Source organism: Phyllostomus discolor, chromosome 3 (genome assembly GCF_004126475.2).
Source record: "Phyllostomus discolor isolate MPI-MPIP mPhyDis1 chromosome 3, mPhyDis1.pri.v3, whole genome shotgun sequence".
Classification (NCBI taxonomy): domain Eukaryota; kingdom Metazoa; phylum Chordata; class Mammalia; order Chiroptera; family Phyllostomidae; genus Phyllostomus; species Phyllostomus discolor.
Genome location: NC_040905.2, coordinates 127,318,928 through 127,343,506, shown reverse-complemented (window position 1 = coordinate 127,343,506; position 24,579 = coordinate 127,318,928). Strand labels below are relative to the sequence as shown.

The 24,579-nt window shown below is 49.8% G+C and overlaps 1 protein-coding gene and 1 pseudogene across 16 annotated transcripts in view; both read right to left on the bottom strand.

The window, feature by feature from the left end:
* Nucleotides 1-7,396, bottom strand: part of WNK2 (WNK lysine deficient protein kinase 2) — a 132,561-nt gene extending 125,165 nt beyond the window's left edge. For 9 of the 16 annotated variants that reach the window (XM_036021415.1, XM_036021417.1, XM_036021419.1 and 6 more), the window contains exons 1-2: nt 7,201-7,393; nt 6,125-6,792 (exon numbers count right to left, since the gene is read on the bottom strand). In XM_036021415.1, coding sequence (XP_035877308.1) covers nt 6,125-6,790 — 666 coding nt within the window. In that variant the 5' untranslated portion in view covers nt 6,791-6,792; nt 7,201-7,393. Of the gene's footprint in view, nt 1-6,124; nt 6,793-7,200 lie in introns of all 16 variants that reach the window. The other 7 variants (XM_036021427.1, XM_036021423.1, XM_036021428.1 and 4 more) reach the window with 2 other exon arrangements.
* Nucleotides 7,397-21,978: 14,582 nt separating this feature from the next.
* LOC114503882 overlaps nt 21,979-24,579 on the bottom strand; it is a 131,526-nt pseudogene continuing 128,925 nt past the window's right edge.

The window sequence follows — 24,579 nt, the reverse complement described above, 5'->3', positions numbered from 1 at the left end:
CTGTTCTCTTATTGTTGAGTTCTTTAAGAATTCTTTGTATATTCTGGGAAACAGTCCATTACTAGGTATGTGTCTGGCAAAGATTTTCTTCGGGTCTGTGTTTTGTCTTTGCATTAGTGCCCTACTGAGCAGAAGTTTTTCATTTTAATAAAGTTTGACTTAACAGTTTTTTTATTTGGTGTTGTATCTAAAAAGTTATCTCCACAACCAAAGTCACCTAGGTTTTCTCCTATGTTATTATCTAAGAGTTTTATAGTTTTGCATTTTATAGTTAGGTATATGATTCAGTATGAGTTAACTTTTGTGAAGGAAGTAAGTTTTGCATCCAGATTCAATGTCTGCATGTGTATGTCCAGCTGTTCCAGCACCATTTATTAAAATGACCATCTCTCTCCACTGCACTGCCTTTGTTCCTTTGTCAACGGACTGTTCACTATATTATGTGGGTCTGTTTCTGGACTCTCTACTATGTTCCAGTGATCTATTTGTCTATTCTCTCACCAATGCACACTGACTCTTTTCCTAAAAACTTAATATATTATTAAAAAGCTGACAAAAATTAGATATAGTAATCAAGTCTTCAAGGTAATCTCAGAATTCAACCCTCCCAGGAAAAGAGCCAGATTTGAAAAGTCTTTGCCTCATCTGCAGCTAGAAGGATGGGGCTAGGTGTTCAGCCTGCCTGCACAGAGGTCCCACACCACCCAGGGTGCTTTCTCTTGTCTGCAGGTAGCCTCCCTACTTCTCTAGGTGAATTGCTCTCCACTTCAATCTGTGCTTCTTAAAACTGTTTACTTGAGGTGGAGTAAGCATGGCAAAAGAAAAGCATCACTGTCAGTGCATGCTCTGTGCTGAATGCTGGACACACTTCTCAACAGCCTCCATGGCCCCCTGAAGGCTGGCTAACACTATCCTCAATGTACAGAAGAGTAAACTGAGGCTCACAAAGGCAAGTACCTTTGAAGGGCCTCCCTGCCAGGAAGCTGTGGGGCTGGGATCTTAATGCTGTAGGCCTCCTGCTTCTGGGATGTTAGTGTGCCTGGCTGCAGGGCTCCTGAACACCCCTTACAACTACCATAGGCAGATGCCAACACCCACCTCACCTCTCAGCCCAGGTGGACCATAAAGGAGACCCAGGCAGGTGACCCAAACCTCTGCTGGACCAGGTCAAGTTTTCTTCCACCAAAGCAGTGGCCTGGAGCTCTGTGTTATCACCTTGGGCATTATTTAGTTCTGGCCTGAAGCTGGTCCAAGCCATAGGCCCCAAGAGATGCTCACAGTCACACAGAGGGCCGAAAGTGTGAGCTGTTAAGCAAGGTAAATGGCAAGCCCACCAGCACATGACTGTAGGATAGATTCTCCCCACATGCTTCCCCCTGCTCTCTCTCCTGCAGGCTTCTCATAAACGCCCCTCCAGGAGGTGGTCCTGCTCACAGGATGAAACCAGAGCACACACCCAACAAATACTGGCTGAGTCAATGAACCACAGCACCCTACACTCTTGAGCTCTGGGCATTGGACCTGGCATCCAGAACCTTCTGGACCACGTATTCCCTCTCCTCCTCTTAGCAATTCTTTTTCTCACCGCCATCATGTTCTGGCCCAAAACCTACCAGCAAAGTTCACCCGCCTTGGAGTAAGCCCCCACCCACCACCTAGAAATGACACGGGGGTAGGGAGATGTCCACTAGCTCTCTCAGGGAGTAAGACTGTCTGGGCCCAAGTCACTTAGTGATCTGGCCCTGATTCAGGCTCAGCTGATGCCTCATACATCAGGGCCTCCAAGGGTGCCCACAGAGGCACACACTCAGCCTCAGGAGCATCTGCTTCCAACAGAGAAGGAGCCAAGAATGCCTGACATGCCCATGATGGAAACCCACATCTCAGGCCACTTGTCCACTGTCATTGACCACATCCATCTCACTAACACCACTTAAGCAGGGGTGGGGCCTTTGGGTGCTGGACACCCACATCTCTGTACTAGCAGAGGGAGCAGGAAAGCCATCTTTACAGCCTCTAGGTAGCTGGTGCCAGCCTTTCTCACCAACCAAACCAGAATCATGGTTGGTGTGATATATGATTGTCACTCAGTGTTGGCATCCAACTAATTTCAAAATACAGATCTCCCAACAAAACTAAACTCTTCAAAGAGTAATAAAAATAACAAAGCAGGGTAACCACCTGGCAAATTGATTCGAGCCCTTTCTAGGTGTCCTGCTACAATACGCAAGTATGGTCTCCTGGGCACACCGGCTGCTCAGGGCTCCTCTGAAAGCAGATGAGGCCATTGGGAGCACCTCTCAACCCTGGGTAGAGGCTGCTTGGTACCGCAGGTTGTGTGCCTGGCCTGTCTATGAAAGGCAATTGTGAACCTGCACGAGCACGTGGGTGAGCCCACTCAGGTGGGGTACCCATGGCCACAGGAGAGACAGCTGGGCCGCACCAACAACAGGCAGACCTTGTCACCCTCTGAAGATAGTAAGTGGATCAGTGCAGTCAGCATGGCCACATTCAGCAAGCCCCCAGGTGCACCATCCACATCCGAGGCACAGAGAGTAAATAGGACACAGACACCTGGCTGGGGCAAGCAGGTGGGGAACACAGTGCCTCTGTGGCCTCACCAAAGGAACACCAGCAGGTCACACATTATCAGGTCCTGTGGTCCCCACATCCAGAAGCCACTCCCCAGCCTGGAGCCCAGGCCACCACCACCCCTATAGAAACCCAGCCACCCGCAGGCAGCATAGAACAGCAGGATGGCTTCAAAACAGCACTTGGGAGATCCAGGGCCTGAGTAGGGGGGCCCAGACCCCAGGGTACCCTGAGAGGGTCCGACGGTGCTTGGGTGCAAGGTCAAGGACTCGCAGCCCCTTGAGGTAGGAGGACCCCGCATGCCGGACATCACCATGGGAAGCAAAGTCTCCACATGGGATCCCCCAGGAAGTGCCCAGCCCTGCAACAGCAGCTCACAGGAGCCTCCCATGGGAGGAGGCAGCACAGAGGGCAAAGGCCCTGAAGGCAGGGGCCAGTGACAGGAGGGGTGGCATTGGCAGGCGGACTGAAAACATGGTTCTCTCCGAGGCGGTCCAGGCCACTTCCAACTATGCTTCCAGAAGGTGGCTGGATCTAGAATGGCTTCGTTTTCTCTATTCGGGTCTCATGCCAGCACAGAAGTGAGAGAGTGACCCGAGCTGCCTTGAACAGGATCAGTGGTTCAGACTCATTCCTTCCAGGCAGCCCAGAGTCAAGAACAAGCCCTATGGACCTGTTTGATAGCGCTGTTTGATAGGATGGGGTCTGTGTGGGACCAGAGCTAGCCAAAGAAGGACCTGGGTATGTGGGAAACATGAGACAGCGAGGGCGGTGATCTGTACTTCCTCCATTGCTATTGTGACATGGTCTCATGTCAAGAATGAAAGTTCATTAAGAAGAAAAGAGACAGGGAGGTACTGCTTTAAAGTGGCTCCCCCAAAATCAGTGTCACCTCTGGACGGCTGGAAAATCCAGGAGGTGACATACCTCACTGCCCTTCACTGTGAGGTGAATATATACTGCTCTCTCTGCAATAGTAACATGGGAGGAAATTGGGAGTCATGGGGACCTGATGGCCTCCAAGCTAGACTTATTAGATCCAGGAATGTGTCCTGACCTTCTCTTGACAGGAAATCCCACAAAAAGTGAGCAGGTTATACTGTGTCAGTTCTGGGGAAGCCAGCAGGTACCAACACCTCCCTGCGTCCAGAGGGTAAGAGAATTAAACAGACTTTGGAAGGTGAGTTTTCAGGGCATTCCAAACCTGCTGGCCAAGGTACTTCTGGGGATAGAGAAGAGAGTTCACGGGAGGGAGGAATCCTTCCATAGAAAGCTCCCTGGCTGAGGGCAACACTCTAAGAGACCGGCCCTCCACTGGGAGGGAGACCTGACACCCAGGAATTCCGGGGCGGGGGGGAGTAGAAGAACATCTCCACACTGTAAACCCCTCCCCAGGCACAAAGCCAGCAGGCCATACATCACACTCTTCCAATGCACAGTGGTTGAGAGGCCTAACCTGGCACCCTACCCTCCACACTCATCTCCAGTCCTAAACAGACTGTCACACCAGGCCAGGGCCTCTTCCTACAATGCTACAATCTCCCTCTGCCATGCAGGTCCTCGCTGGTGGCCTTGGCTGGGGGGTCCTCAACAATAAAGTGGGGGAAACAGCAGCCCCCTCGTCGGTGAGGAGGAAGGTAAACACACAGCAGGTTCTTGGCTGTCCTAAGCTGGTCCCTCTCAGCCCTGCCAAGCAGAAGGCAGGCAGCTGACCCCAAACGCTGCACACTGGCCAAAGGCAAATGTTACACTATATCCTTTGTTGGGGCAGATACTGGGATGGTTTCCGTACTGGCTTAGGGCTCCTCGTATCTCCTGGTCAAGGAATGTCACCGAATTAGAAGCCATCTCCAGCCTTTCCACCACCACCCGAAGTCCAGGATAAACAACTCCTGGACAGCAACAGGCTCTACCTCTGTGAGCTCTGCTCAGGAACCAGGAGGCAAAATCACTTGCCTTCCCTTAAAGGAAACGGGAGGTAACAACCTCCTCCTCCAAAGGTCACAGCACCTATAATGCCTCAACCAGTTCACCAGGGTTCTGCTGCTGAAGTCCAACTCAGAACTGTGCCTGGTGCAGCTACCCCACTCTTGTCCTCCCTGGCACAGGCATTCCACGAGGGAGCACTGGTGGGTACTCGGGCTGCCATGCTGGCTCACTTGGCAAGAGCAAGAAGGCGAGGAGGCACGGTTATTCTCAAGAAGCAAAATCTTCTTTCCCCCGCTGATCTTCCCTCTCTGTATCTTCCCTCCACTATCCATTTTTATGCAGCAGTGATGTCCACTCACTCCCAAGCCATCGCCAGCACACCTCAGGAACCTCAAGGCACCTCTCAGCAGAGCCATGAAGGAGAGGAGCTGTCAGCTGTTCATGAAGGACTCTCTGGGACACCTACATTTCCATGGCAGAAAAGGGGCTTCAAAGAGGGGTGACCTCTGGAGTTCTTTGTCTCAGGAGAAAGGCTAAGGGTGGGCCAGCCAGCACCAACAAATTAGTCCAGTTCTCGCTCGCCTGCTTGCTCTCTCCCTCTCGTTCTCACACGCACATACATACACACACACATACACATACAAACATACATATGCACACTCCAGCCAGAACCTGGAGGACAGAGCAACCAAATCCTTTTAAGCCAAAAATGCAGGAGGCCTGCAGTGTGGCCAGTGGCCTTGCATCAAGCCTGAAAGGCTTGGTTAGCTTTACAGGGTGCTGGTGTAGGCTTACACCCCTGAGGCCAGCCCCATGCTGGACAGCTGCCCACCCCCCCAAAAGACAGAGGGCCAGTAAACACCCACTGTTACAGGCATGGATGGCCCAGGGCTGCTCGGGTTACAATTTATATAATCTTCCAGGGCTGGGGCTGACACAGCCAATGAGGGCAAGGTTATGAAAAATGCATGCCCAGAGCATTTGCCTTTAAAAAAAACCCACCCACTTGCATTTTGCATGACTTGGTTTTAAGACCTCATGCACCCACTTTGTGAACAAATGGGTTTTGAGCCCTCCAGGTATTTCCCTACAGGCCCACCAGGCCCCACCTTAAACAGACTCTGGGTCAGAAGAAGCCCCTTAGAAACCCCAGGCCAGGGCACTTATACCTTGCAAGACTTGGGAAGGTGCACATTTAAGAACAGTTCAAAGTTCTCAAGCCCAGGACACAGGGTCCTGCAGCCCTCACATTGCTTCTGCAAAGACACCAAGACCCATACAACCTGCGTCCTTACAGCCCTGGAATTAGGAGTCAAGAAGGAACAACACTGATAAACACACCCTTCAAGTGCCCACTCTCTGCCCACTCTCCAGTGTGGGCCACCTTGTGACACACTTGGATGCCACACACCAGGAGATTCCTCCTCCATCACCCAATCTGCATCACACAGAGCCACCCTTCATCCGCCGCCATATGTCTAGTCACCCATACATAGGATGACACACTGCTGCACAAGGGCTACCTACGGCCAGGTAGGACACCACAGGAACAAGGGCATGCACGAGGACACACTCACCCACCCCTTGCCAGAGCACGCCTCACCTGCAGCTCGCACCAGGCCACCTCCACCCAGGTCTCCGTATCCAGACCCTTGTACACGGTCTTGAAAGAGCCACGGCCCAGCTCGATATCGAACTTAAGGAAGCGGCCGTCCAGGGAAGTGGCCACGGCCTTGAGATCATCCTCATCGTCTTCCTCCTCCTCGGGCTCATCCCGGCGTGAGCGCCCCGGCTCCGGCCTTTCCTCCGGCGTCCCTACGTCCTCCTTCCTCACTGACACCGCCTCCTCTCCCCGCCCGCCGTCTCGGGCGGGCGCCAGCACCGGGTCCAGGCCCGGCTCCTGCGCACCTGCAGGCTCTGAGCCAGGGTCGCTGGGGGTACCCGGAGACGCAGCGGACACGGTGGGCACTGGGGCAGCGGGGCGGTTTCGTGCGCGCTCAGCGATGAGGCGCCGGGTCTTGCAGAGTAGCAGCACCCGACGCTGCAGGGGCTGCGAGGGCTGCGTGCCCGGCGCCTCCGCAGCTTCCAGGCCTGGCGGTTCCTCCTGGTCCGACTCCACCACGCTGCGCCGCAGGAAGCGCTGTGGCCCGGGCCGCGCCACCCGCGCCCGCGGCACCACCGCGGGCTCCGCCATGCTCGCGGGGCCTGCGCCGCACCCGGCCTCCATTAGCGCTCCAGGGGAGTCTAGGCGGCTGCCATCGCCGTCCATCTCTGCGGGCAAGGACACACAGGCCGGCGTGAGAGCGGGCCCCACGGCACCTGTCCCAGCTGTAGGATGAGACAGCGCTGCCGCAGCACCCGCGCCCTGCCCTCCCGTCCCGCCCTTGCCACTGAGGGTCCTTCTGGGCTTTCCCTGAGGAAGGGGCTGCTTACGTGACCCGGAGACTGTTGTGGGGAGGAGGCCGTGCCCTACTTAGCCTAGCCCAGCTCAGTTGGGCTGTCCCTAGGCGGCCAGGGCAGGCTGAAGAGGGGACTGGGAGGTTGTGGAAGAGGGAGGAACGGGCTAGGCGGCGGCTCCACAAAGGATGCGGCCCGGCCCGGGACGCAGCAGGGGTGCGTGAGGAAGGGGTCGCGGTGGCGCGCACACAAAGAAGGCGGGTGGGGGTGCTCAGCACTCACAAGAGCGGGCGCTGTTCATGCCCGAGGCCTGGCAGCCTGGACAAGCAAGGGCGCGTTTCGGGTCAGGAAAACACGCTCCGGGCCGGGGTCGCTCTCCGGGTCGGGTCGTGACTTGCTCCCTGGAGCCGCCGGCTGTGGGGCTGCGTCTCCGCGTGCTGCTCAAGCTCAGTGCCGCCGCGTTTGGCTGGGGCTCCGACCCCGCGAGGAGGCACCGAGCGCTAGGAGGGCGGGGCCTGTGCTGCCAGCGCTTGGGCAGGCGCGGTGGGGCGGGGCCTGGCACGCCCACCTGGCCTCCGGCGCTGTCGCCGGCACCTGAGGACCGGCTCTAACGCCCTCTCTAGACTCTGCGGGCTTCCGCAGCAACAGAAGCCCTCATTGTCCCCTCAACTCCCACTCTAGGCTGCACTCCTGGGCCCCGAGGCGCTTTGGACTGCCTTGCAGGTCTGCTGAGGGCCCCATGTGTACCGGAGAAGAGACACAGGCTCTCTGCCTCACCTAGCACAGCAGGTGTGCCAGACCTTTGAGCCCTGTGCCAGGGCAGAATGGGCAGGCTCGAGGGCCAGCGACCAGAGCCAGTGGTTGGCCGCCCTCAGGAAGACAGCAGGAAGAAGCCTAAGCCCCACCCCCACCCCAACCTGGGCTAAGTCTCCTTGGACGATGGTGTGCTCTTCTCTCACTTAACCAGGATCCATCAGGATCTCACCACCTCACCAGGAGGGCAAGCGCTGTAATTATTTTCATTTTCAGTTAAGCAAACTGAGGCTCCAAAGGCAAAAGTTATCTGTTCTAAATCCCAGAGCTCCTAAAACAGGTTGAACTAGCATGTAGGTGCATAGGAGCAGGAGAGCCTTGCAGAGGCCCCTTGTTCCACAGAGTTCTTCCTCACCCACCTCTGTTAAGTGGTATTGCCCCCTTTTACCAGATCTCCCCTACTCCCTGCCGCCTCTGAACTCCCCACAGGCAAGTTATTCTCTTGAGCATCTTGAACCTTGTGGTGGGGAAATGGCATATGGCAAAGACTACACTACTAGTTTCCTAGCCCTGCTCCATGCAAGGCTCTCACTCTGTCCTCTGTAAGCCTATGATATGGAGTCATTGGCCCATTTCCAGAGCAGGACGTAGAGGCAAGGGGAAGCAGCTGGTCCAAGGGAGACAACAGGCTGTTCTCATGTTGGCCCCACCCCTTGGCATGACACACTGTCAAGCACACAGAAACTTTCAAACACATGGTGTGCCTGTGGGCTGCTGGACCTGGAGCTCTTGGCACAAAGGAACTCAAGTGACATCATACCCTCACAATTAGAGTGGGGTGGGGGGTGTCAAGCTGACTTAAAAGATCAGCAGGACTTTCCAAGATCCTGCAGGGTACTCAAGGGTGCTGGTGGGTGCTGAAGCCAGCAGACTGACTTGTGAGGGCTGGCATCTCTTTCCAACTCTGTTCAGTGACACGTGGTAAAGCTGGGAGAATTTACACCATGGAAATGGGGAGATGCCATAGATAAGGACTCCCCTCCTTCCATGCTCAGAGAGCCATGGTTCCACAAAGTGCTGGCACTGGGCTGGACATTTGGCACACACCTGTGAAATGTAGTCTGCAGTCCTCACATCCACTTCAGGGATAGGCATCAAACTCTGAGTCCACATGAGGAAGGGACAGCAGCAGACAAGAGCTCTGCCAGCCTGAAGACACCCTTCAATGTGGGGATCTGAGTGATTCCTCCCCCCAGAGTGGGCCTTCCAGGCAGAGGTAGGTGGGTAAAGACCTTACTGTCTTTCCTGTTGAAACTAGAGACCCCAACCTTGCACTACCATTTGCATGGCCTTGGGCCAGTCCCACCCTTGCCAAGCCTCAGTATCTCCCCTGAAGAACGGGACCATCCTGCTTTGTCCCCATCGAAAGACTGACAATTTCTCCAAGACTCAGTAAGTCTTCGAGGGCACTGTGGGTCCCAAGCCTATGACAGGCATGCCCAGGCCTGTCCAGGGAAAAACCAAGAAGGGATGGAGCTATGAATGTTCCAGAGAGATGCATTTCAATCTGGCCTCCTCTCAGCTCTCAAAGGGCCAAACAGGTGGTGTATGGACATTGTGCCTCCCTTATGATGGAGAAGATGGCTGGTCATTCACATTACTGCCTGTGGGCCACTGCCCATCCACAGCTGGCTGATATGCCCAGTATGGCAGTAGCATTCCCACACATTACAGGGGCAGCTCAGGACCTGGGAGAGCAGGGAGAACCTGCCCTGACTGGGTACTACATGCACTTTCAGCCCTTCGGCATGGTTTCAGGTACCCTGCTTCCCATGCCTCCTGTGACAGGGAGCTTACTTCCTCTGCTGACCCATGATCATCATATCAAGACACTTGACATCTCTGAGCCTGCATCTGCCTGACTCTGATGGGGAGAACAAGCACTGCCTGTTTGCTTTACTGGTTGTCCTAAGGATGATATGAGCCAAGCCTGCAGAAGGCCCTCTGCAAACTGCCTGCCCCAGGCCGGAGGTGGCAGCATCTCTCTGCTGCCTGGAACAGCTAGCCATCTCAGTGGCTATCAGGCCAAGTGGGTTCATTATCTCCATGGCACAGATGAGTATACTGAGGCCCAGCCCAGAAACTTTCCAAATTTAAGTAGCTTGCTCAAGGCCACAGAGCTAACCACAGTGCCCTTCCCACCTTCCATAGCTGTCACCCCGGCTACCTGAGACTCTAGTGCCAGGAAGCCCCAAGTTGAGTCTGCTCCAATGCCCAGCCAGGTCAGTGAGATGGGCACCTGCAGGCACATACCTGCCCAGGTAGATGCACTTCTGGGGCCAGAACCCAGCATGCAACAGAACTAGGTCATCAGTTTGCTCATCTGTGAGATGGATATAATAGTTGTGATTAAGTGTTGAGGTACAGTTGGTGTTCAACAAAAGCACACTCATGGAAGCAGAGAACCCACCCTCTACCTCTGCTCACATCAGGCCCCGGAAGGCTCACCAGTAGGAAGGGTGCGGTTTATCTTGCCCGAGGAAGCCCAAATGCCAGGCACTATCCCTGTGTGAGCTCAGGCAGCCCAGGACAGTGTAGCGATCAGACCCAGTGCAACTGGGCCACCTCCCTGAGCCCTCCTGCAGGCCACAGCACAGGGAGGCAGCCCCACACCTGTGATAAGGAGCCACTGGCTCACTGGACAGTGGTAGACAGAGATGGGTCAGAGATGGCACCTCGGGGACCTGCACCCAAAGGAAAAGTGCTGTTGGGTCCTCTGAAGGGGGTCAAGTGTGGCTGGGGAGGTGAATGCGGGGCCCCTGTACTCTGACACTACCAGATGGGGCTCCCCACCCAATTGGGCCACAGTGTTCTATAACATAGTCTTTATTTTATTCTTCTTTATAATTAGTTAATAAGTTGATATAACATTTCCTTTACTCCAAAATTTAAAAATGTGTTTGTTTTTTAAATACCAGCTTTATTGAGGCATAATTCCCACACCATAGAATTCACTCTTTTAAAGTGTACAATTCAGTGGTTTTTAGTGTCTTCACAGAGTTGTATGACCATCACCACTCTCTAATTCCAGAATATTTTCATCAGTCCCAAAGGAATCCTGTTCAGCCCTGACTAGTGTGGCTCAATTGGTTGGAGCATCATCCTGTAAATCGAGAGGTTGCCAGTTCTATTCGCAGTCAGGGCTCATACCTAGGTTGTGGGTTTGGTCCCTTGTCAGCCTGCATATAAGAGGCAACTGATGGATGTTTCTCTCCCTCTATCTCTCCCTCCCTTCTCCTCTCTCTAAAATCAATAACCATTTCCTTGGGTAAGGACTTTAAAAAGAAGAAGAGGAAGGAGAAGAAAAAGGAGAAGACCCCTCTCCCTCTCTCAGGCCCAGGCAACCAGTAATCTATTTGCTGCCTCTATGGATTCACCTGTTCTGAACTTTTTATAAATGGACTCTAAGAGTATGTGGGCTTTTGTGACTGGCTTCTTCCACTCAACATGATTGAAAGTTTCATCCATGTTACAGCAGGTATCAGTACTTCATTCCTTTCTGTGGCTGAAATATATTCTTTGTGTGGATATACATACTGATTTTTTAAAAGCATATTCTCATTATAGAAAATTAATAAAATAATGTGTGTGTGTGTGGGGGTTCTGCCCGCAGAACCCCCCCCCCAGCCGCCATGATTGAGAATAAGTCTACCAAGACATGATCTGCTTGGGGAGGAAAGGTGGCCGATCTCTCAAAGGAGAAGGGCCAAGAGCCTTTTCTTCAATGGGCTTTTATTGGGTCCCTTTGCACAGGAATACACGTAAAGCTCATTAATCATTGTCAGGCAGTAAGGATCAAACAATAGGTAACAAAGAACTCTGAGGGCCTATTTTGAGTCAGGGTCAGTTAGCCAAAGAGTAATAAAACTTTTGAGGAACAAAGTCGCTTCTTGCTTGGACCCTTATTTAATTGAGAGCATTCTAAACAAAGCTTTACATATGCTTTTGTAGGCCTGATTGCCCTAGGGAACCCACCCTTTCCAGCGCAGGGTGATACCCACCACCAGCATTGTCTCAGGCTTAAGTCAGGCAGGGGTAGCAAGGCAGCCAAGAGATTAGGAGACTTCTTGAAGACAGAGTGAGGACTCAGGCCATGTCATAGCCATGGGGCAAGGATCCATCACCCCTTTTTGCTGTAGCCCTCCCAAGTCCTTCCTTGGGGCCTCCATGTGATCATGCCTGTCTTAGATTGTTCCCTCCTTGGGGAATCTTACCTGTCATTGGCTAACCAACCAAGCATTGGTGGCCAGTTATGGATGAAGTAAAAGGAGCAGAAGCGGTGCTCCTGCCAGGGAGATAAGCTTTGTCTCCTTAGTGGCTTCTGGTCTGAAGGTTGCTCTCTCAGCCTTAGCCATGGAGAGGGGGGTTACAGCTTCTGAACCCAGGCAGGGAAGTTCCCAACAAGATAGAAAAAGTAAAAACAAAACTTTTTAAAGTGGTGCTTGTGTTGGTATCAAAGTGTGACTACCAGGGCACCCACTGTAGCCAGCACAGGTCTGTTCTCAGCAGGCTCACATCAAATAAGCAAATTGCAATTCGAATATTTTATTCTTACCTATGGTTATTATTTAATTTTACTCAATTAGGTCCAAACCAAATGTAAGCCATAGTTTGGTCCAGGGAACACAGCTTTAGCCTTCAGATGTCCTGGGATGTGCAGATGTTTGATATCCTCTCCCACCATCCTGCTGAAGCAGCTAGGTCCAGGAGTAGGGGAGGGTGCCATCAGCCCCCCACCTTCCCCGAGGCTCAGCTCTAAGCCCTAGAAATTTTTTTTTAAATGGACACAATCACTCTTGGAAACTGTTTACTTTTGTTTTCTGTTTAAGAGTTTTAGGAAGAACTAAGACCACTCAGTGTTCATTCCAACCAGACTACTCAGTGGCCTGAGTAGTGGGGGCTGCAGACCAGCCTCCATGGGGAATAGCTAGATGGGCACCAAGGTCACCTGCATGCCTTCACACCAGCCTGTGACCTTGGGCAGTCACAGTCAGTTCGGGAGTGGGAGCAGTTCATTAGCCCTGGCTTCTCAATCTCTTCTACACGTGGTAGAAGCAATCAGGTTTGACCTCTCAGGTGCTCATAGGATAAGGTGCTGGCATCCACCAGCTGAGACCCCCTGGGCAAGCCCCATTTCAGCATCCCAAAGCCAGATTCAAGTTGGTCTGCATACAAAGGGGCCTTGTAGCCCAAACAGCCTGCATAGATCATGAAATACAAGGAAGAGCAAAAGAAAACACTGGCCATTTTTCATATTTTCATTTCTCCTAATGAAACTGAAAAAGTCAGCATTCATGCTGCCTGTCACTACCAGAACCGATAAGTAGAGACAAGGATTGAATCTCCAGGGGCACTTTATTCAGGTGGCCGGCAATCTGAAAAGATGGTGGCGTATGTACCCTACTACAGACTGTCTTACATTTCATCTCAAGCTGACCCTTTTTATAAGGAGAAGGTAGGTAGTAAAAGTGTAGGTAAGGTGTCTGGAATTCAGGGAAAAGATTAATCAGATAAAAGCTGTGGCCTGGCAATTTTCCTAGCATCCTTTCATCTCTAGACTAGTGATTCTTTATCTGTGTCCTAGGCCAAGGATGTGTTTCCATGGAACACAATGTCTCAGATACCATCTTGATTGCTTGCAGCCGCCCTCCTGGGGCACAAAGGTTGAATTGCTTATGAGTCTCTTGGAGTCAGGGTGGGTCTGGTTATACAACCCAGTTCCTGGAACAATAGCTTTTTACCTGCATTAATTACTAAATGTATTAACTATTACTTAAAACTAAAAATTTTTCAACTCTAAAGCTCCCTCATCACTTAAAGCCCCAGAAATTTGGCTTAGGGATCTTGAGAAATGGCTAGCCTTCCAAAATGGGGGCAGTTCACTGAACCCAGTGGATGATGGATCCCCAAATAAGTTGAGCTGCTGAAATAAAGATAATGATGATGATGCCAGTACTACTGGGTGTACGGTATGTGCCCAGAACTGAGTGACATCCGTGTGGGAATTCTCTCGCTCATCCCACACTGTCTTACAGGTGGCCCTGTTATCAGATGGGAAGTAGCAGAGTTCCAGCAGATCTGCCTGAGCTTGATACCCACAGACAGTGGACCTGGAGGTGATTCAGCCAGCTCACCCACAGTCCACTGTAAGTTGCCATTCAGCCTGCAGCCACTGCTATTCAACCTTCTTCAGGCCTCTGTAGCCAGTCCCTGACCCTTGATCCTCATTAACCCCAGTGTCTGGTCCTGCCAAACTGGTACACAGTCCCCAGCACCAGGTCTGTCAACATCTCCATCCAAGCAGCCAGCAGTGGCAGTGCAGGTATTGGAAGGAGATTGACTGGGAAGAAGTTGTCTTTGCCTGTTTCTGATAACCATCAACATCCACAGAATGGGGAGGGAAAGAGCATCCAGCATTCTTTGAACCCACACCTGGTTACAATCCCCACCCATTAGGCCTGAGCAACATCTCAGGTGGCTACCACTTTTAAGCTCTGGACTTCCTTCTACCCCCAACACAAATGCAAGCTTCTGTCTGGGCCCCACAGAGCCCCTTTGTTCTCACTTGGCATGCCAGCACCTGGCAGCTGTACCCTGCTGTGGAAGCCCTCTATTTTAAGTGCTAGAGGGGGTTCTCTTTGCTGAATAGATGATCTGCCCAATCTCAGCTTTAACTCTCTTTGATTCTAAACCCTTACCTCTTTGGGGCTCCATATTAATGGACAAGCCATGGGGTCAGGCACTCCCTTAATTTTAGTTTGACCTCAGGCCCAACACGTCCATCCACTGCTCTCCAGGGTGGCCACCACCTGTGACACCCTGAATTCTAGACTATATTGTCTTCTTGACCCTGAGAGCTCATGCTCCCACCCCTGTCTTGTCCTGTTGCCTTCAAACAGTTCACTGGACAGACTGGCACAGGCTTCCTAGAAAGCAGTTCAAGGTTAGAACAAGAGTCTAAAAATGTTCTTACCCTTGAAGTCCGTAATCCCCTTTTGGAAAATTTACACAGTGAAGTGACCAGCTCTGCAGCCAGTGGTGCATACAGATGTTCACTGAAGGGTTGTTTATAATGACCATCATGAATAATGTTCAGCAATTGGAAAACGGTTCAGAAAAGTATGTTATTCCTACACAATCAGACATGGCGAAGCCTTTCAAATGTTGTTTATGGAGTTGTATAATGAATGACACAGGGAACAATTGGAAACAATGAGAAGTAACAGTACACAGGAGAAATAAAACAGAAAGAAATACACCAAAGTATTAGAGTGGATGCTCCTGTTTTTGTGCACTTTTCTGCACTTTGGTCAAGAGGCAGCTGCACCTAACTTCTGGCCAACATCTTTGGGAAAGGGGGTGCGCTGACAGACACTGGTAATGAGCTAAAAGAGGAATCAGTAGAGAAAAGTGTGTCTAGAGGCACAGGTCCGATTCAAGTCCTAGTGCTGCCCACTGGCCATGACTGTTGATCCGTTAGTTACTTTTTCTGAACTTCAGTTTCTAATTAGTCATTGGGCATTAGCTGTTGTGCCCACCTCCCAAGAGCTGTAAGGGAATCTCTGAAGGATCCCAGGGTTCCAGCAGCCCAGTAGGACTGAGGGATAGTGGCTGTCCTGGACTCTGGCCTACTCTAGTGTCTACTTCCTTCCTGGTGGGAGCCACTGTGAGAGAGAAGTGGCCCCTGATTCAAGAAAGCTGTCCAATTCCAGTTTCCACAAGGGGACACACAGCTTTGGGGTCTTGGTGATGTTAATAGGACCACAGAGCTGATGGGACTAATGGGCTCTTGTGGATAGAGCAAACAGAAGGAACATGGGGAGCTGGGTGGCCACAAATCTAGGCATCCAACCAATGGGTTTGGCTTGGGGTCCTTGGACCAGAGCCCATATCATAATGCAGGGTGGGTTCTGACAAGGAGCCAAGATGTGTTTTTCTCCTAGCCCAGGTCCTGGAGCTTGCAGGGGCCTCTCCTCACCACCGTTTCCACTTTGTACTAAGTGGGCTATGTGCAGCCTGGTGATGGAAGCAAGCAGAGTCCCCCTGCCCCAACTGTCCTGTGAGAACCCCAGGGGTTCCACATCACTCTCTGAGTCATAGTAATTAGAATAGGCTTTTTCCACTGGCCCAGAACTCTCCTGCCTGACTTTCAGGTTTTCTAGCAGGCTCAGTCCGAAGCACAAGTAGTGCCAACCCTTGGGAGCACCTACTTGTTCAGGTTGAAGAGATGCCCTCATGACATAACATATCATCAAACACCTGCCAGGCCTACTGTGGGCTGGCCCAGGGAGCACTGGAAAATAACCATGTTACACAGAAAGGTACTGCCCACCCAGGAAAGCAGGAAAGGCCCCAAGGAAGGGAAGACTTGGGAGGAGGGAGACAAAAAGGCGTATTTCTAAAGGGACACACACAGTGCAGAAGCTAGGTCTGCTGTATATATATAGTCAATTCTTGTTACTCACGGTAGTGCTGTCTGTAAAGTGACTGCAAATGCTGGGTTTGTGAATCACTACACCTGGGTCAACACAAGGTCTGGTGCCTGTAAACCTCTGGTTACATGTTTTTCCTCAACCAACTGGTCAACATAACCTGTTCATGTGTGTTTCTATTTAAGGACACCTTAGTTAATATATATAGTTAATTCATTAACATTGAACTTATGGCTCCTGCCTCAGTGAACCTCACCTATATTTTCTCCATGAGGCCCACCATGGTTCTCTGGGGCCTGGAACTCTAAAGAATAAGAACTTCAGGTCTGTGATTAAGACCATTTCAAATTGCAAAATCACAAACAAAAGGCAAAAAGATGCAAAAACTGTGATGCAAAGGGATTGTGAAGAGGACACTCATTTATGTTTGGTCTGAGAGCTGGAACGAGAAGGCAGTGAGCATCACCTCATTCACCCCAGCTGGGAACGTGTACTTCAAGTGGCTCAGGTTGTTCCTTGCTTTATACATGTCCACCAAAGACCTTGAAAGTGCAGCAACTATGGGTTATGGGGTCACAAATAAACTTTCACGTGTATGTAAATTCACAAATACAGAATCCACAGTTGGATGAAATGTCTCAAAGAAAAAACTTAAAAGTTCTTATGGTAGAAAGTATATTCTCAAGAATTATCAGTACTACATTTTTAGCCCTAGCACCCACCCAGAACAATTATCAATCAGATGGCAGACACTCAGAATAATGGGAACCAGGTGGTCCACAGGTGGGTATCACAATGTCTAGTCACTTCTGTTGTTCTGGGTAATAGATGTCAGGTGGAGGTACACATGAGTGCAGGGGGTAATTAGAGGATTACCTGGAGGTCCAGAGGTATATTTAGGCATTGACCAGGACTGGAAATTCAAAAAAGTTTAAGTTCCCAGGCTAGTTGGAACAAGAATGAAGTCTTTCCTACTGTATCAACCTTCATAATTTGAATAATTCTAACAGCTTGGTTAAAATGATTCCATTTTATATATCTCCTCTCTTCACTCTTTCCTAACCTTGAACACAGGACCCTATCCCCAGGAGTTTACCTGGGCATTTCACACTGATGTACAAGGACTGAGCAATGGGTTATAAGTGACTTTTTTTAAAAAAGTTTATGTATTTCAGCCCTGGCTGGCATAGCTCAGTGGACTGAATGCGGGCTGTGAACCAAAGTGTCACAGGTTCGATTCCCAGTCAGGGTACATGCCTGGGTTACAGGCCATGACCCCCAGCAACCGCACATTGATGTTTCTCTCTCTCTCTCTATCCCTCCCTTCCCTCTCTAAAAAATAAATAAAATCTTTTAAAAAATTGTAAGCAAATTAAAAAAGATTTTATGTATTTCTTTTTAGAGAGAGGGGAAAGGAGGGAGAAAGAGAGAGAGAGAGAGAAACATCAAGAAACATCAGTGTGTGGTTGTCTCTCAAGCTCCCCCTACCGGGGACCTGGCCCGCAACCCAGGCATGTGCCCTGACTGGGACAATGGAAGCAGCGGCCCTTTGGTTCGCAGGCTGGTGTTCAATCCACTGAGCCATACCAGCCTGGGCTAAGTGACTTCAGTTTTTGATGTATTGCAGCAGGGCTCACCTGGACTCCTTTAGTTATGTGTGTAAAGGTTGTATTGTCTCCACATCTTACTTCCTCCAATGCCTGAGAGTGAGGCCCTTCCTGTGTTGGACTGTAGCCTGTCACAGATCAATGTGCTAGCCTCAGGCATCCCTCTGAAGGTGGTGTTGTGGGGAGGGTCTTTGCCTATGGACCAAGGTGCTATGGAGGGGCTAGGCCCAGATTTGAGGTCTCTCAGCTCATTCCCACTGAGGCCATTATCCATTGCCCCATCCACCCCAACCCAGGGCAAAAACCCTTCCTACACAGGACTAGCAGCTTAGGGACACCCTGTGTCATGTAAATACAGGAGGCCACCTGACACAACACTCATAGCCTCCCATGCCATCACAGGGCATGTCCCCCAACACCCTGCAAGCACTGACTGTCACTCCCTGGACTGGGTTGGTTCAAGCCCAACACACAAATTATGATTTTAGGTCTCAACACCACTACATGAAGTAGGAATTGTAACAACTCTGCATTTACAGTGGGAAGCCAAGCTCTGGGACACAGCCAACCACCTGCCCAAGGTTATAGGCACATGGCAGGTTCCTAAGGAGCAGATACAAACTGAGACAGAGGCCCAGCTACCCCACCATAGGCTCCAGGTCAGACATAGAAGCAACTCTTGCCTCTGGTGCCCAATATAGCATGTCCTTCACAACCCCACTATGGCTCACATAGGGTTGGCACAGTCTTTTGTTTTTCTCAACCACATTTTGAAAATTTTGAAACTCACAAGAAAAGTTGTGAGACTTTGCCATGACTGCATTTTATTCTTTCTGCACACACTGATCACTGCTATGTCCCTTTCAGGTGCTTCTGCTTCTGCCCCTTCTGCCCGCTGCCTGTCTTCTAGACTAGTTGTCTGATGGGACCAGACAAATCGTGGCTCCTCTTTCATGCTCATTGACTCTGGGTATAGAAGTGGGAAGTCTTCTGATTCTCTGTGTGTCCCCTTCTAAAAGTGCACATTACTCAAAACAATTTTCTTGCAAGCTACAAAACTGTAGCTCAAACTGGTTTAAACCAAAAGCGGAGTTTATTGCATCATTTAGTGGAAGATCTGGTGAGCAGCTACAATTTCAAATGTGGCTGGATCCAGGCACTCCAGTGTTGTGTCCAGGGCTCTCCCTCTCCCATCTCTCAGCTCTGTTTCCTTCTGTGGTTTCTTCATGCACAGTCTGACCCTTCCTCAAAATGGAACCCACAGCCTCCAACAGCTCCAATCTGACATTCTCTGCTTCTCCCTTGGTGGCCCTAGGAAAAATCCATGGAACAGAATCTCATCAATTAATAGGTCATGTATCCAACCCTGAACCATCCCTGTGAACAAGGCTGGAATACTCCAATGGGCAAGACATGTAGCAGATGCCACTTATGGACTGAAGGACTGGGTGTAAGAGAAGGACTTCTCCAAACCAATGGGAAATTGCTCCCTGACCTTGACCTTGGGAATGCAGGCTGGCTCCTTTTGCAGATGTGCACCAACTCCTGGGGGAAAGGGCAGGCTTCATCCTTGTGGCCTCAGATGGCGTATCTATCAATTGCCTTGCCTTATCATGCCGTGCAAGGCAGGATGAGAATGTCCCAGACAACCTGGCACACAGGGGGTGCTCCTTAAATGCTTATGCCACCCTCCCAGTCTCAGCACCCCACACATACCTGCCAAGGGAGCAGGTGGCACCCTCTTGAAGCCTTTAGGCTACAATTTCTGTTTGTCAAGGTTTTATGTAAACTGCGCACCCAGGAATGAAGTCACTGATCAATAAACCACAGCAGTGGCCATTCGATGAACAAACTGGAATTGCCATTTTGCAAGATAATTAGACACTGATAACCAGAAGTGTTCTCTGCTTTAAGCAAAGACCTAAAACATGACTGGTTCCCACAGAGCACCATCAGGGTACTTTAGGCAGCCTTGGGCTTGGGGCATTGTCCAATTAGCACTGCAGTGATGACTAGACAAGAGCTAAGCCCTGGCATCCACAAGATAAGGACAGGGAGTGGTGGGAAACATTGAGGAGGAGGGCATATCTACTGCGTGGGGTAAGAGGTGGCTCTGGTCTGGATCTCTGAGGGTGTGGGGCTGGGATGAGGTGGCAGGGGGGACTTGGGCCTGAAAGTGACCGGTGGAAGCTTGTGCAGATGAGAGCAAAAAAGGTCTTTACACTCATGGAGAAACCAAGTTCAGAGTAGGAAAGGATGCCAACCAAGGGCATGCAGTAGGCAGGCTGCAGAACGAGGGTTCCAGGTCCTAAGGAGGACTGGTCCCAGCCCTGAGGGAGCTTTCTGTGAACATTCATATATGTATGTGTGTGTGTCAGCTTCTGAACAAGAACTATGGGGGGCTGGGGGTAGTTAGATAGGGGATGCTGGGCTTTAAAAAGGAAGATAAAACTGACTGAATTAAAAATATTCAGAAACCAGATTGAAAAGCAGGCATTTCCTTAAGAAAAAATATTTGAAGCGGATATGGAAGGTGAGAGGGGCTCATCACCGATATGCAAAAAGCTCATTGGTAAATGCAGGTTCAGTGTAGATGGAAAAGCCCAAATTCCTGAGGGAAAAGAGAGCAAAGGCCAGGCTCAGACAAAAGGTTATGGAATGCACAGAGCCAGGTTCTGTCACACCAGGAACTATCAGAGGGCATATTCAAGTAGAGATTAGCAGTCCTTGTTTTACCAATAAGGCCTGGAGCTGGCAGAGGGGTACAATGGCAGGCTGTGGGACAACCCATCAGCCTTTCAGGAGAGTCACTTGTCAAACTCTCACACTTACTCCTATTCTTGGACCACTTATTGGAAACTACACCTAGGAAAGCAAAGATTTAGGTTTAGAGTTATTTACCTCAGAATTACTCAAAGTGCAAAAATTGGGAACAATCAAGTTCCAGCAAGAGGACCTGGATAACCCCTCATTTATCCTAAACCCTTGGCTTTGAGATTGGCTCTTACCACCACAACAAAGGTGGGCTCATACAATCAGCACTGGGTTCCAGGTGCAAGAGGCTCGGAGTATTGTAGAAGTTCAATGAACAATGGTTAAAACAGCAAATAAAGAATAATTTCAGAAAAAAAGACACTGGATATTAACAGTGCTTATATCTGTTTTGGTGAATTCCATTTTCCTTTGTGCTTTTCTGGTATTTTCAAATGGTAGCCACAGCTGTCCCACCGCTGTACTGTGCATTGTCCACATGTGGCCAGCCCTGAACCCGCTGCTGGGGAAGAAGTTTATGCAGCTGAAATTGTGATAGATTTTCCCAAATGATCCTCCTGAAAGGTTCTACCAATTTACCTCCACTAGCCATGCAGCCTTGCCCACAAAGCACATGCTGTTCATTGACTTTGCATTAGGATAACAGTGGTACCCTAGCCAGGGTTTAATTTCCATGTCTCTTATTAGGTGTGAGTTCAGCCTCTCAACCCTCTCCACCTAGCTGTGAGTCCTTGGTCTGGGACTCAATGCAGGACCTCCAGCTCCCAGCCTTTGATAATGTGACCAAGCACTGCTCTCACTCTCACACAGGAACACAGTGTGGATGATACCTCCCCACAGAGCAGATGGGCCAGCCATATCCAAGATGAGGCTCAAATCCAGGGTCAGCCACCTGCCTTGTAAATCAGGAACAAAATGTATGTCCACTCTCAGGACTTTGAAAAGATTCAAGTCAGACAGCCTGGCTGCAAATGGTTCTGTGTTGTTGTCAACATTACTCTTGTTTACCATGGGTCAAGGTGAGACTTGAGGTCATTTCCATGAGGTACCAGCGGCTTGTCTAAGCCCTTAACCAGTCCATTTCCCAGCCCATGGCTGCCTGTCACCGGAAATCACCAGCATTACTGTTGTCATTGTCGTCATCATCATCATCATCATCCTCACTGCAACTGCCTCTTCCCTGCTCAACAATCAGGTCTCAGCTAAGGGACCCTGCCCCTCTAGTTCCAGCACCTCCCTCACTCTGGCAGGTCCTGAGCTGGTCTGAGCTGGATGGGCTAGGCAATGAACCCACCTCTTCCTTTCAGGGACCCCATCAAGCGAAGTCTTAATAAGTCTTAGCCTCAAGATCATGGCCAGGGAAAGTGTTTACTTATTACTTAGTTAAATAAATGTATCTACTCCAAGGGCAACTTTGGAGTTATTTAGAGTTAGCCCTACTCCAGGGCTTGAGGGCTGACTTCTGCAAGCACAAAGCCTTCGAGATACCCAGATTGGTCCTGCTGCAGATGCAACTCTCCTTTGGTGTCACTGTCCTGGGACCACACAGCAGGGTCCAATGGACAGTGAATACTGCCAACCCTAATCTGCACGGCCCAGTCCCTGAGCCGCACCACCTCCCTGCAGACACTCTCCTGTCTGCCACATTGCAGTTTCCTACCCTGTCCATTCCATGCCCTTGCCCAGAGAAAGGGAGAAATGAACAAGAACATGAATTCAACAGAAAGCTGAAAATGTCTGGAAACAGGGCAGAAATGTATAACAATGTTCTGGCAGCGGGAAGCCAGGGGAAAGGGGTGCTGCAGGGCCAACATTTCAAGAACATGAACACAATATTGTCACACTAACCAACAAAGTCTTTTTAAAAAATTGAGACATAATTCACATACCATAAAATTCCCATTTTAAAGCATACAATCCAGTGGTTGTTAGCAGTCACAGACTTCTGCAGGTACCTCCACTAATTCCAGCACATTCTCATCTTTTCAAAAGAAGACCTGGCTTTCCTGGCTGAAGTCCAGAGACCATGTTCCCATGGAGCTGATAGCCCTCAACTACTATGGCCTGCTGCTTCAACTTTAAAGATGAAACAGAATTTAGAAACTTTATGGTTCAGCTTGAAGACCAGAAAAACAGACACTACCAGATGGAAGACAGAGGTTATTTAAGAAATATCCACAGCAGTGACTTGCTCAGGTTCCTTGAAAAGTATCTGAGGGATCTCAGCCATCCTTTGAAGATTCAAGAAGCTTTAGCCATTACACTAGAATATAGACATAATGCTGAAAATACATGAACTTGTACCTGACAACACAAAAAATACTGACAATCCAACTACAAACACAGGGCCCTGAACATTTTTGATGTAAATGATCCCATTTGAGGCTAGTGATATTGCTCTTGCTCCCCTCCATCCTCAGCCCAGTTCTCATTATGACCCAGGAGCCCTGGCACAGGACACAGGTGCTAACAAAACTCAACATAAGAGGGTTTGCCTGCTGCTTTAGACAAGCATGTTCCTGGCTTTGACATAGGGCTGGTAGCTTCTAATGGAGTTGTTCCAATTCTACAGTTGCTGCCTACAGAGAGCTCAGAGAGCTATAGACAACAGTGAATGATGCCACAGTGGACACAAAGACAAACCATGGGCTGGGGAAAGGCAGAAGAAGATCAGTTTAGGGTTTCAGCTTCTCACCTGTTTAGTATACTCTGGCATGTGTCTGGAATTCAAATGCCATGTTTTCAAGGGCAGAATCCCCCAAAGTGACTATCTTCTAGAGATTTATCATCATTGCTTCTTGATTTAATTTTAAAAAGTTTGGGGAAGTGGGGCAGGGGAAGGCCTTATCAAGCAGTCACTCTCCACTTCCCACCATCTCCCCCAGATCCTGAACAACCACTAGTCCTTCTGTCTCTATAATTGCCTATTCAGGACATTTCATGTATGCTATGTAGCTTTTGTGTCAGGCTTCTTTCACTCACATAGTGTTTTCCAGTTCATACACCTTGTAGAATGTGTCAGAGCTTCATTCCTTGTATGGCTGAATACCACTCCATTGTATGGATGGCCCACAATTTCTTTATCCATCCCCTGCTGATGGACATTTGAGTTGCTTCCACTTTTTGGCTGCTGTGAACATTCATGTGCATATTTTTGTAACTATGTGGGACTGGTGGGCCCCAAGGTCTCTGTTAACCATTTGAGGAACAGCTAGACTGTCTCCCACAGCAGCTGTAGCATTTTATACACCAACAGCAGCACAGGAGGATTCCAGTTTCTCCGCATGCTTGTCAACATTTATTTTCTTTTTTCTTTTTTTAAATTTTAATCTTTGTTCAAGTACAGTTTTCTCCCTTTTACTCCCATTCCAGCCCACCTACCCAACCCTGCCCACTTCCCTCCCATTACCATTGTCCCCTTAGTTTTTGTCCATGTGTCCTTTAAATTTGTTCCTGTAAACCCTACCCATTCTCCCCTGAAATTCCCTCTTCTCTCCCCTCTGGTCACTGTCAGCCTGTCCTCTATTTCAGTGACCTTGTTTATATTTTACTTTTTCTTTGTTTTGTTGTTTAGATTCCTGTTAAAGGTGAGCTCATATGGTATTTGTCTTTCACTGCCTGGCTTATTTCGCTTAGCATAATGCTTTCCAGCTCCATCCAAGCTGTTGCAAAGGGTAGGAGCTCCTTCTTTCTTTCTGCTGCATAGAATTCTATTGTGTAAATGTACCATAGTTTTTTGATCCACTCATTTACTGATGGGCATCTAGGTTGCTTCCAGCACCTAGCTATTGTAAATTGTGCTGATACGAACATCGGGGTGCAAAGGTTCTTTTGTATTGGTGTTTTAGTGTTCTTAGGATAGAGTCCCAGCAATGGAATTGCTGGGTGAAAAGGCAGATCCATTTTTAGTTTTCTGAGGAAGTTCCATACTGCTTTCCACAGTGGTTGTACCAGTCTGCAGTCCCACCAACGGCGCACTAGAGTCTTCTTTTCTCCACAACCTCTCCAACACTTGTTGTTTGTTGCTTTGTTTATGA